General features: G+C 46.8%; 1 protein-coding gene across 1 annotated transcript in view; it reads right to left on the bottom strand.

Moving 5' to 3' along the window:
- LOC109292083 (collagen alpha-1(VII) chain-like) overlaps window positions 1-12,488 on the bottom strand; it is a 262,997-nt gene that overhangs the window by 183,000 nt on the left and 67,509 nt on the right. The window contains 7 exon segments of the mRNA XM_019509339.1: window positions 1,990-2,129; window positions 2,878-3,075; window positions 3,768-3,914; window positions 6,503-6,622; window positions 7,136-7,282; window positions 9,516-9,653; window positions 11,526-11,675. Coding sequence (XP_019364884.1) covers window positions 1,990-2,129; window positions 2,878-3,075; window positions 3,768-3,914; window positions 6,503-6,622; window positions 7,136-7,282; window positions 9,516-9,653; window positions 11,526-11,675 — 1,040 coding nt within the window.

Below are 12,488 nucleotides of genomic sequence, written 5' to 3'. Positions count from 1 at the left end.
GTGTGTGTGTGTGTGTGTGTGTGTGTGTGTGTGTGTGTGTGTATTAAGTGCTTAAACAATAAACATGGCATCTTGCCTTATCCTCCCTCATAAGGTCTCAGTCGTGATTTGGGCAATTGGCAATTTGTGCAACACAAGTAACTGAGCCCATGGGGAATCCAGATCAGGGGTCAAGGATGCGCCAAAGGGGTCTAAACCAGGGAGTCAGAGTTACACTCCTAGCCCAAAGTGATATCCATGTCCATAGTCCAGTTCAGGCTGAAGGAGAAGAGCCAGGCAGTCCAGACATGCAACAGGCTAGGCAGGAGCAAGGTACGTAGGTTCAGGACTGGAGCAAGGCTGAGCTGCTCCAGGGTGCAAGGCACTGAACAACCAGACCCCAAATGAAGAGACCCAGGGGCTTATATACTCTGCCCAGGAACCAATCAGATCAGGGCTTGCAGCTGGTGCAGCTGTGGAGCACTTCCTCAAATCATTGAGGCAGTTCCCCAGTCTCCCGTAAACTTACTGGAAAACATTTAGAAGTGCTTGATGCAATGACAGACAAACACATTTGCAAATGTCACCCAGGAGTCTCTCTATTCCTGGGACTTTTTGGTTTCTGGAGCAGATGACAGATTTTCGAATTTCCTCTGGGGTGACTGGACCTGCCAAACATTTGTGCACAAAGGGCTGTGCAATTTCGTCGAAGACGGCTTCTTCAGCAGCAGAAGATTGATTAAGGCGGCTTCTGAAGTGTTCCTTCTGGCAGGCAAGGACTGGGTTGCAATCACAACCGGTGCAATCCTGTCTAAGGATTTAACTGAAACACTTGTGCTGCTTTTAGGTCCATAAACTTCTTGCAATGCATCACGGAAACTGGTCTTATGTTTATCTCCAAGAGACTGAATTTCATTTGCCTTATCATGCCGCCAAGTATCTTTCATCATTCAGGGCTTCCTTCGGACTGCGGTGTTGATTTTGTAGCATTTCAAGTCGACAGCCTTTAGCTCTGCTGCGACTGAGTAAATCCACGTGAGCTTTGAGTTTTGTCATGTAAAAAGTGCTGCATTTGCCCACCATTTTCAAAGTAGTCTGACCCTTTCTATCTAGACCCTCTGTTCAGGGTCAGACTGAGCACCATATCTGTCAGGAAGGAATCTGGGGTCAGGAAGGAATTGGACCCCATGATCAGATTGGTATGGATTGTGAGGGTTTTTGCCTTCCCCTGTGGTGGGAGGAGTGGCCCTCTTCCTGAGATCTCTTGAGTGTATATTAACACACAGGAGATCCCAGGAAAATTAACATTTCTTTTATAGAAGCAGGGTGTTGCCTGCTGTGGCCCCCCTGCTTTACCTGTGGCAGGTTAGGGTATGATGTCTTGCGTTGTGTCAAGGTTGATGGTAGATGTTACTAAGAGGTTAGATTAGGGATTTGCATTGGATAGTTTGGATAGGGATGATCCTGCCTTAAATGGGGGGGCTGGACTAGATGACCTCCGGCAGTTCCTTCCAGCCCTGCTTCTCTATGATCCTAGCCACCAAGTTGTCAAGTCCAAGAGCCAAGATCTCCGACAGCTTTTGGAAATAACTTCTTCCATTCCTCTTCAATATTTGATTCAGGGCTGAATTTACCAAATGAAATGTCTGTGCTTATTTTAATGGTGGGATCTTCCTATAGCTGCATTTTTTCTACCTGATGACATTCCCTTTTTTGTGGAGGAGTGGTATTTTGGGTACCATTTTTCTACATGCAGGTTGACATTTTAATTTCAACTTACATGACAGTTGCCTGTGCAGTACCACTCAGAGCCCACATAATGCAACTATAATGACCACTCCCTTAAAGGGGATATAATCTGAAAACATCAACATGGGAACAATATCATTATGCGGCAAGCCAAACTAAACAATATCATTTCCTTAACTTATGGGGGCTTTACGAAGATGTACACATGGAAGATAAGTACCGACAACAGACAGACAGATGGAAAGAGTAATGGACTCTTGCCTGCGTCCCTTGAGGCCCAATTCTGGGGAAATAGGAGACAATCCGGAAGAGGAAGTCCTTCACTTTATTGAAATTGCTCTGGCCGATGCTTGAGGACTCATCCACCAGGAATGCAATGTCAGCGTTGAACCTGCCGCAGACTGCAAAGATAAAATCTCTGTGGGCACGTCTACACGTTCATTAATGCATCTTAGATATCGTGCATCTAGTTTACTACTCCCTTAATAAAGGACTAACTAAATGCATAATATCTGAAGTTACTGCCCATTATACTGGTGCACAGTTATTTAGTGATGCTTACTGCACATTAGCCTAATAACACTGCGCAGTAGGGTATTAGCATGGTTTTTGCCATGACACGTTACTGCAGTGTTATTAGGGAAATGCGCAGTAAGCGTCTCGTGTAGATGTGCTCTGTAAGTCCCTGATCAGAAAGCCATGAGTCTCTAACTAGATTGGTGGGTGTGTGGAAATTGTGAATGATTTATGGGGGAAGAAGTTGAATTCAAGTCTGTCTTGAGGATCCCATTGCCTGCTGAGTGAAGATACAAATACTTGCACCCTGAGGGATGTTGCTGAATGTCTTATGCTGGCTTCAAGCCTCCCTCTAAGGATACGGCGCTGCGCACTGTCCTAGGCAGGATGCCGATCTAAGTGGTTTGTTGATCTGTTTCAGGGTGGATCAAAATAGTTTCAAAGTTACATTAATCTTTGCCGTTTGGCTCTTGCAGCAGAGGAAAGAGCACCACCAGCACAACTTGCTACATGACCTGTTTTCTGAGTCAGTCTTCCATCCAAATACCCTCACAAGCTTAGAGGAGATCACAACATTGTGTTGATGCAGTGGCTATAACATCCGCCCTGAATCACAAGGGGTTACAAACTCACTTGGCCCAGCAAGAGTTGTCAGGGGTGAAGATGCTGTAGCAGCTGTAGCTGCTGGGGTTGTTCTTAATGTCATAGGGGTGGCTGGTAGAGCACGAGTGGTCCTGGCCTTCCCCACATCGGTCAATGAGGCACTCGCCATGGCAGTTCGTATAGAAGTAATGGTAGGAGCAGGAGTGGAAGGATTCCCGTGAGATCCCGCTGACAGAAGCAGAGAAAGGGAATTATGTACATCACACCTTGGTTAGGGTACTAATGATGGTGGCAATACATGGCATCAGGTCCGCATGGAAACTTCCTGAGCTGTGATGGGGGACCCCAAGCTGGCCAAAGCCATAAGGGTGCAGATTCCCCTTGAGATGCGATACCTCATTAAAGGACAGGCAAACTTAGGGATAAAAGAAATGCAACTTTAAGAATGAGGGGAAAACGCTACAACACAACTGGGGAACATTAAAATAAAGGTTAAAAACATCCTAAGTCCTAATGCTTTGCTCTCAAGCCTGGCCACAGTGCTTACTTCTCAGTCCCCAGCTCATTCTAGTGGTGAGCAGGCACCATCACTATCTGCGGTGAAACTCCCCCTTGTCCCCAGAGACCTCAGCTTCTCTGCCAGCCCTGAGCAGGCGGCCCATGCCCCACCGCTCCAGCCTTTTCAGCGGCAGTCCCCACATGGCTGGCTCCCTTGATCTCTACTCACTGGGGCTTCACACCCTCAGACTTCGGTGGCCTCCAGCACCAGTCCAGCTCCTAGATGTGGCCTCACCAGTGCCGAATAGAGGGGAACAATCGCTTGCCTCGATCTGCTGGCGTTGCTCCAACTAATGCAGCCCAGTAATCATAACAGAAATGACGCCCAGAAGCCTTGCAACACAAGGCTCCACCTCTCATACCTATCTGCTCAGTGATGCTGGTCTCAGGCCCCTCCATCTCTCCAAAGACCGCCCTTATGGAAAACACATATGTCCCTCCCAGTTTTGGTCCTGGCACTCGATACGACCTAGAACTGGCAGCCAACCGCTCCATGGAAAGATCAGGACCTGAAAACAAAGGAAAGGTGGGAACTACTTGAGCAGAGAGATGGAGAAACTCATTGTGACCACAGATGGACTCTACCTGGAGCTCCTTCGATGGTCACACAGTTTGGTGAACAGAGGAGTGCTAGAAAGAGCAGATATGGATGCTCTGCTAGGAGGTAAAGGGGCTTGGTGGGCTGTGTTTGGGCTCTTCACTATTTGGGAGGGTCATGGGAATGGGCAGAGGGACAAGTGAGATGTTGGTTTGTGTCTGAGGTGGCTGGGAAAGGCCACTCTGCAAGGGGCAAGAGCAAAGATTTGAGATGTGGTTGCAGTTTTGCTAGGCTCTTGAAATCCACTGCTAACGGTGAATGTAGGCACTCGTGGGATAGTTTCACCTGACGTAGGCTATGGTCCAACAGCTGGATGCGGTCCTCAGAGCTACTGGGTCCAAGCTGCAGATCTGGGGCTTCAGCAGTTGGCAGTGATGGGCTTCCCTCCATGCTGCAGTGGGGATAAGCGGCAAGGACAGGCTTCTCCTGGCTCATGACGGAGAGAAGCCACGGCAGCAGATGAGTTTTAGCACGTGTCTGCCTCTGACCCAAGCTAGGGTGGTTGGATCCATGGCCTGAAAAAGCTGCCCACCCCGACATAGACTATGGCAAGGAGCTCAGAAGGGTGCCACCAGAGAGTTACATCTACTTGTTCTTCTCAAATATCCTGCCTGTGTTGGGTGAAGATAAAAGATGCTGGATGTGAACGGCCAGCCAGGTAAGTGTTCTTAAGTAGAGGGGATTATGGTTTTGTGGAAGACAAGAATGCTTTCTATGGAGAAGAGATGCTAGATGGTTTGGATGACCTCCAAATGAGTAGAAGGGGAATCCATCTTCCACAAGACAGGGCCAGATTAACCAGCAGGGCCTTAATCTGACAGCAAACGGGGAGGATGGAAAGGGAGAACAGATGAGCGTTCGTTTGGCATAAAATCCAGATGCTGAGAACAAAATTAATCAGCGCACCAAGGGACAACATTCCTTAATTGCCTATCTGCTAACACTAGCAGTCTGGATGATAAACAAGAGAAACTGGAATGACTCATTAGTGAGCACAAATTTGACCTACCCAATGTTATTCAACTTAGCAGATATGGTTCGAATGTTAAAATCAGTGATGATAACCTATTCAGGAGGGGTCAATGCGGCAAAAAGCAGAGCGGGCCTGGCACTGTATGTCAAAAATGGCATACTGTGTTTCTGAGTCCCTGCCAGCTCAGAGGCAAATGATTTTGAATACTTATGGGTCAATGTTCAAACAGATAAATCACAAGACGGGGTACTAGTCACAGTAGATCACACAAATTGCACTAGAGAACAGGATGATCAGCCTCCTATATCACTTACCTATAATGTGTCAGGGGAAAAAATATAGTATCATAAGGGACTTCAATCTGAGAGGCATATGCTGGAAGTTGTATGCTGCCAATACGAGAAATGTCCTTGGGATTTGAACACTGTAATGACAATTTGCTAACTCCAAGACCGTTGCTTTTGGCATAGGGAAAGTCTACCTCAGACCTCCTCTCGGCAAATAAAGATAAACGGATCGCAGGAATCAGGGTTGATCGTGGGTGCAAGAGATCACGACATCACTGTATTTTTATGTGCAGACAAGACAGGATCCAAACACAGTGTTTCAAAAGGACCATTGTCACAAGGCTGAAAACATTTGTGAGTCAAAAGGATTTGGCTTCATGACTCTTCACGCATCTTTGTTCCAGGGAAATTGATGGGAAGGGTAAGACCAACTTGCTGGAGTCAAATCAACGCGGCTGCTCCAGAAGGAGAAATCATGCCCCTTAAACCCATTAAAGTCCTTGGGGAAAGTGAACATATGAGGAAAAAACTCCAAAAGCTCCTGAGTTCGGCCATGGGAGTTATGAGCACATAGCACCTCTTTCCATTGCCTTTCACCCATGGATCTCAAAGTGCAGTATAAATATTATATCGCCTAAGCCCCCAAACACTCTAAAGGAGTAAACCCTTTTGTTTCAGTCATTTATTAGTCCTCATCCCTTTAGGAAACTGAAGCCAAGAAACATCTTCGCTACAGTCACCCATTCCTTTGCCCTCATTACTGGACAATTCACTGATTCATGGGAAGAAATAAATGAGAAAGGGAGCCGAATAGGACTGAGAAGAAGGATCAGGTGTGAATATGGAGACACAAGGCTGAAATAGATGGTGACCACCAATAGAAAAATTTGATGATATAGTAGATAAACTCATCCTTGATTGACTGGGGTTAGGAAGAAATTGCACCTTGAGTGCTTTATAGGTCTCTTGAATTTTCTTCTGTGGCATAGGCTGTGGGCATTTTCGGAGAGAAGATGCTGGACTAAAAGGTCCACAGGTCTCACCCAGATTGGCAACTCCTAAGTTGCTGTGAACTAAAAACAGATATAGTAATGGGAAACAAAATAAGACTGAGAAGCAAAGATGATTTTTTTAGCTGTAGCTCATCCTGAAATCTTCTATGGAGCCGTGCGGGATCACAGTTTACAAATATCCCTACCGCATCTCATCTCTCCTTGTACTACCCCGAAGAGCCATTACCTGATGCCAAGCGCCATGCTAGCAAGTATGCCGATGCCCCAGGAACACCTGTCCAGTTCAGTAAAACACTGCTCTCTGTGGCCTCCTGAATTGTGAACATAGGCACTTTGGGCAGATCCACTGTTAAAAAGGAAAGAGAAGAGAAATTATAAATTTGTGGTCATTTCATTCTTTACATCCACAAAGGGAGACAAAAGGGTTCATGAGGGAGGATTTTCTAAACCCCACTGGGCTAAAATGAACCCAGCACCTGCTGGGCTAGACTCAAAATTCTGGTCCAAATGGAAAAAAAGGCAAGATAGGAATTACAAAAGTCAAGTAGGACCTTGGACCACAGAGTTTGGTGTCCTGTCTCTGGCATGGCCTCTGCTTACTACTCCAGAGGAAGATGTGAAACACGTAGACTGCATCTGGCCAGCAGTTCATGCTTTCCAAATGGCAACCGGCCCCTAGCTTCTACCTTCCAGCTGGGATACTTACTTTCTGCCTATCTAACCAGTAGAGTTTGTAGGGGTAGAAGAAGTGGAGCCAGTAGCATGATAAGAGCCCTCTATAAAACTGAGTAAACATCAAGGCCTAGATTTGTAGCTGTCATGCTATTGATCCACCTGCCCACGTCTTCGAGGTACCCACATGTTTTGGCAGTGAGAAGCACTGGACTTCCCTCTCGCTCCCCAGTGACTGAAGACATGCGGATGCTGTATGTCGTGCTCTTCTGCAGCTTGGTTATGGTGAAAAATGTGGGCTCTGCTGGAACTGTCTGTGAGGTTTCCAAGCCACCTAATTAGTACCCAGAATAAAAAAAAAATAATTGAACAGCTTGCAATAATAGCAGGATAAACACTGCTCCCTGCATGGAGCATGGGAGGTATAGCACTTTCTCTCCGTCAATCTCAGAGGAGGTGACAATGGGGGAGAAACTGAAGCAGAAGTGTAGAATCAAAGAATCATAGAAAAGAAGGGCTAGAAAGGACCTCCAGAGGTCATCAAATCCAACTCCCTGCCAGGGGTAGGATGATCCCTTACCAAACCATCCTATACAAATCCTTGTCTAACATATTAATAAAACAATGCAATCAACCCTGACACAACACAAGACATAACAACCAAACCTGCCACACATAACTCAGGGGGACCACAGCAGCCGGTGTCCTGCTGCTATAAGGGTTGTTAAAACACACTCAGGTATTTTACATGTACACCAGATTAAGTGACTTACACGAGGCTTGGGGTGCCTATACACATGCTGGTCCGCACTGTGATTAGAATGCTCCAGCATGGCCTCATCGTCATGTGTATAAGCCCCCGCAGGTTTAAAATGGCCACTGGGGTACTTTATCTAACCTCATTCGATGGGGTTTAGATAAAGTGTCCCACTGCCATTTTTAAACCTGCGGGGGCTTAATACATGTGATAGCAAAGTGTTTTAATTAGAGCAGCTCCCCAGAAACAGATCTAATTAAAACAATCCTCCCCTGCTCCACTCCCGAGCATATGTATAGTCAGTCCAGGTGAACTGCTGAAAGAGATGGGAACAGAAGCCAGGTCCTGAGATTCCCCGTCCAATGCTCTAGTTACGGGATCATCCTGTTTAAGAAGGACAATGCATTTGATGCAAATTCATTTACACAAGCTATCTTCTAGAGAGACATGGGACAGCTTTATTCTGCCTTTGGAAGCTGGATTATCCATGGATACATATCTCTGCCTACAGAGTGATGTTGGGGTTTTAGGCACGTATTAATATAAATGAAAAGGGGGAGGAGAAATCTCACAAGCACCTATGAGGTCTCTTGAAGTCAAGAAGTAATGGGGGAGCTCTTCTGATAGCAGGTGCAGGCAGCTCTGCTCTTCTCAGCTCCTCTGACTTCAGCCCTTGTATGAAATATGAATGCACTAAGAAAGAGTGAAAGTCGTCCCTAACACCTCCTGCAGAACGTGAGACTTGAATTGCTTTCAATCCTGTGCAGCATTTTTAAATCACAGGAGCTCCTGAGAATGATGAATGTTGGACCCTTTTTTAAAGGCCACATAAGTATAATGGTAATGGTTATTATTGTTACAATGATATAGGTAATTTGTATAAAGGTAATTCTTCTGCAGAGAATAAATGTATTTTCTCTGTAAAAAAAAAAAGACTCTTTTCCTAGCTTGAGAACTACTCACAAAAGGAGTTTCTCAATTCTTTTCATTAAGCATTTTTTTTTTGCTAAAATCTTGTTCATCTAATAAAAGATATCCCCTCTACCATGCGTCCAGATTGCTCAATTCTTTCCATGGTTTTTGTTTTAAAAGTCAACATCTGATTTAAGAGAGAGGCAGGCCTTTTCTAATATTATTTCCTTTAACCATTGTTTTAAAAATAGCACCAGGATTCAACTAAATGGGCCAAAATGTAATTTTTGCAAAACGCTTTTGTTTCAAAACTAGGAAATATCAATGCATATTTTGAAAAACAAAATGGAAATGATTTTTTTTTTTTGCAAGTTTTGTTCTTCCTTTTCTTACAAGTTCTCTGCACTAAAAGAGCTTGCTGGTACCTGGGTTTTCTCCACTCACTCCTTGGTTGAAGGACACCATCTGGCCAGAAAATCCAAGACAGGGACTGAGGAGGAAAGGCTTGTAAGAGCAACCAGCAGGGAACTGCCCATGTACTGTCTTCTCTCTGAGTGGGGCATGGACCCTGGAGAAGCCATCAGTGCTTGGCAGGGAAGTAAGGGGTGATGTAGGGTGATGTTGATCATGGCTAACACTGGGATTCGCAACAAATTACAGAAGAACAGAAAACTCTAGGCCAAGCCAGGGGGTCCCCACTAGCCCTACAAGCTGAAACATGGACCTGACTTTCCCAAAGTTTTGCACCCACTCTTCCCCCCACACAGCCAGCTTATCACCTGTTTCCACAGCACCAAGAGGAAGCAGTTGGGGAAACTGAGCTGATGTTACCCCAACCCCCAGAGGCCCCTGCACTCTCGCACCATACTGCACACAGCTGATGGAGCAGGTCCCTTACCACCAAACGGGGCCCAGGAAATCTTATAGTGCGTTATGCCTGGGGTCTTCTTCCAGGACAGCTTCAGGCTATCTATTCCAGTGTTGATGATTCGCAAATCCCGGAGAGTCTGGATAGGGTTTGAGTCTGTGAGAGAGGCTGCAGAAATGAAAAAATAAGGCGATGTGAAAGCTAGTAGCCAAGTGATGTAAAGCCACAGGCCAACACCTTTACTCTCACTAAATGGTGCTTTATGCCAGGACCAGGTCTGCTGACATCAGTCGTTCTACACCTGTGGTACAACGCTACCAGCTGTGAATAAGTGTAGCAGCCACAGGCCCAGAGTATGAAATGGGCCACATCACCTCTCCCACAGTCTTCACAAGTATCAGATTACCCCCTGGAGGCACCTGAAACCACAAGTACATCAACACTCCTACCTGAACAAAGTGTTGACCCTACGCATGGCATACAGTAAATTCACTGTGAGTAATAATTGCAGGCATTCCTTGTCTATCTAAAGCCAAAAGACCCAAAGAGGAAGATACAAACTTGTGAACTGGCAGAACCCCAAAGTCACCCTTAAAACATTTTATCCAGAAACAGAACTTCCCTACCACATAGACATAGTTTCCTGCAAAACAGGAACAACCAACAGTGTGTTTCTTTACATACAGGCTTCTCTGTGCTGCTCCTCGCCACCATATTTGAGCACCTCAGGAAAGCAAGTTAATCACTGGAACAAACTTCCGAGGAAATCAGTAGGTGCTCCATCCATCAATGACCTCAAACCTAGAAGGGATGTCTTGCTAGAAAGTGTGCATCGGCCTTGGCATCAACATAGGGTGAGATTTTGTGGCCTGTGTGATATGGGAGGCCAGGCTAGTCATGTTTCTAATCTATGAAATATTACTACCCCCATTCTGAAGACGGAGAAGTGAGGCAGAGGCATGAAGCGTCTTGCCCAAGGTCAGACAAGGAGAACCAAGAGTGGAATCCAGAGCTCCAGAGTCCCAGCCCCACAGCGTATCCACAGGCCAACCTTCCTATATGCACTATATGCATTTGCCTCCTGCTGACTTCCTGCCCCTTGGGCAGGGGGATGGACCTGATGATCTTGCAAGGTCCCTTCCAGCCCTAATGTCTATGAAATCTCATCAGCGGCGGTGGCGGTCCCTTGGAGTCGAGGATAACATCCATCAGGCTTGATGGGTCCTCAGGTGACTAAGGAGCCTGATTCTGGATGCACATGTTGCTTTGTTTGCAACAGTGAAAACGGTGGGTAATGTTTTTAGGCTGGTCTTGGCCCCCTTAGAGTAGATTTCACAGATTTCATCACAGCCTTGTGATCAACGCTCGAAGGCGGCCAAAGAAAGCAGTGCAAAGACATGTTCAAGGTCACCCTCAAGCACAGAGGCATTGACACCAACGGCTGGGAGGAGCAAGCTGCTGACTGTTCAGTATGGCACCACCTGGTTCACCAAAGCGCGTGCCATGTTGAGGCTCAACGGCTCGACACCGAGGTGGAACGGCAGTAGCGAAGGAAGGAGAAGGAGACCAACCCGGAGCTGCAAATCCCACTCCCCCACGCAATCTACTCTAATGGGGCCAAGAACAGCCTAAAAACATTACCCACCGTTTTCACTGTTGCAGACAAAGCAGGTCATCAGCACTGCGCACCGTGTGCACTCACCAGTTTCTCCTACCTCCACATGAAGGAGCTCTGGGATTGGGTGAAAACTACCTTAGGGAAGGAGAATCAAGGACAGGCCCAAATATCACAAGGTAAGCAGGGACTTGTTTTATTAACAAATTGGTTCCAAGAATAACCTTGCTAGATGCCACAGAAATCCTACATCCAATCCAGGCCTCTCTGCAGGACCTGGTGAACATACTGACACAGTGCATGTCATAGACCCACTACCGCCACCAACTAACTGGGCTGCTTCTTTAGCTTGAGCAGGAGAGGTCTCTGTTGCAGCAGTGAGAGGTCATAGGCTGCCAAGAGGATGTCCAGATATCAGGACTTACCTGTCTGGTGAGTGAGAGTCACTTCATGGCCCTCAGACTTGCTGAACATGGGCCGAATGCTGACCCTGTACTGCGTGCTGGGCAGCAAGTGGTCGATGCGATAAGCAAGCACCCTGCTCCCCACATACTGGCTCTTGGCAATAGCTCGCTCTGAAAGGGAAAGAACAGTGCTGATCATTTGCTGACAACATTAGAGGTGTTTTCTCCAAAGGGTCCGGCCTTTCCTCACGGTACTGATGCTCCTGAGGTTTCTTTGTAATGGGAAAGACATAAATGTAAAGAAATAGGGGGTTCAGGGGTCACGCATGAGCTCAGCTAGGGGTGAAGGGAGTACATGATAAGGAAAATGGGTGTTGAATGAGGAAAAGCTTCTGGGTGGTGTGGTCTCTTCCAAGCCTCGACCCAGGGTTGGTGCCAGGGGCAGAAGTCACCGATGGCATAAAGGGGGGGATCCTCAGGCAGAGGATCTGCGCTGGACAATACCCCTAACACACGGGGGAATACTGCCCCTACCCTACTGCCATCAGCACAGGGACAGGCAGGCCCCTCTGTCTGCCCTCCTGATAGTCCTTCAGCCTATGACAACCACACGGTAAATTCGAGCGGCCCTGAGATGAGCCCAGAACAAGTGGCATGCCACTTCCGCTCTCTCCTTCTCCCCACAAGACACACATTGCAAGGTTGCACAAAGCTCAGCTCAGGCTTGGAAACATTGCCTTTGGGATGATGAGTGGAAAAATGAGCTTTGAGCGTGTTCAGCAAAGTTTCCATGACCTTTGGAGCAACTGACGGGATAGTCCTGACCTGATCCTTATTAAGGTCAGTACAGTTTGACTCCCTTACCACCGCCCTGCACTTTCCAGTGGGTCACATCATACAATCATAGAGAAGAAGGGCTGGAAGGAAGCTCCAGAGGTCTTCTTGGACGCAGGTGTCACGGTGGACGTAGTCTTTCTGGACATT

The sequence above is a fragment of the Gavialis gangeticus genome, unplaced genomic scaffold, assembly GCF_001723915.1.
Source record: "Gavialis gangeticus isolate Ggan-Ray unplaced genomic scaffold, GavGan_comp1, whole genome shotgun sequence".
NCBI lineage: Eukaryota > Metazoa > Chordata > Crocodylia > Gavialidae > Gavialis > Gavialis gangeticus.
Note: the sequence above shows the minus strand (reverse complement) of the source record. Positions and strands in the feature narration are given on the sequence as shown.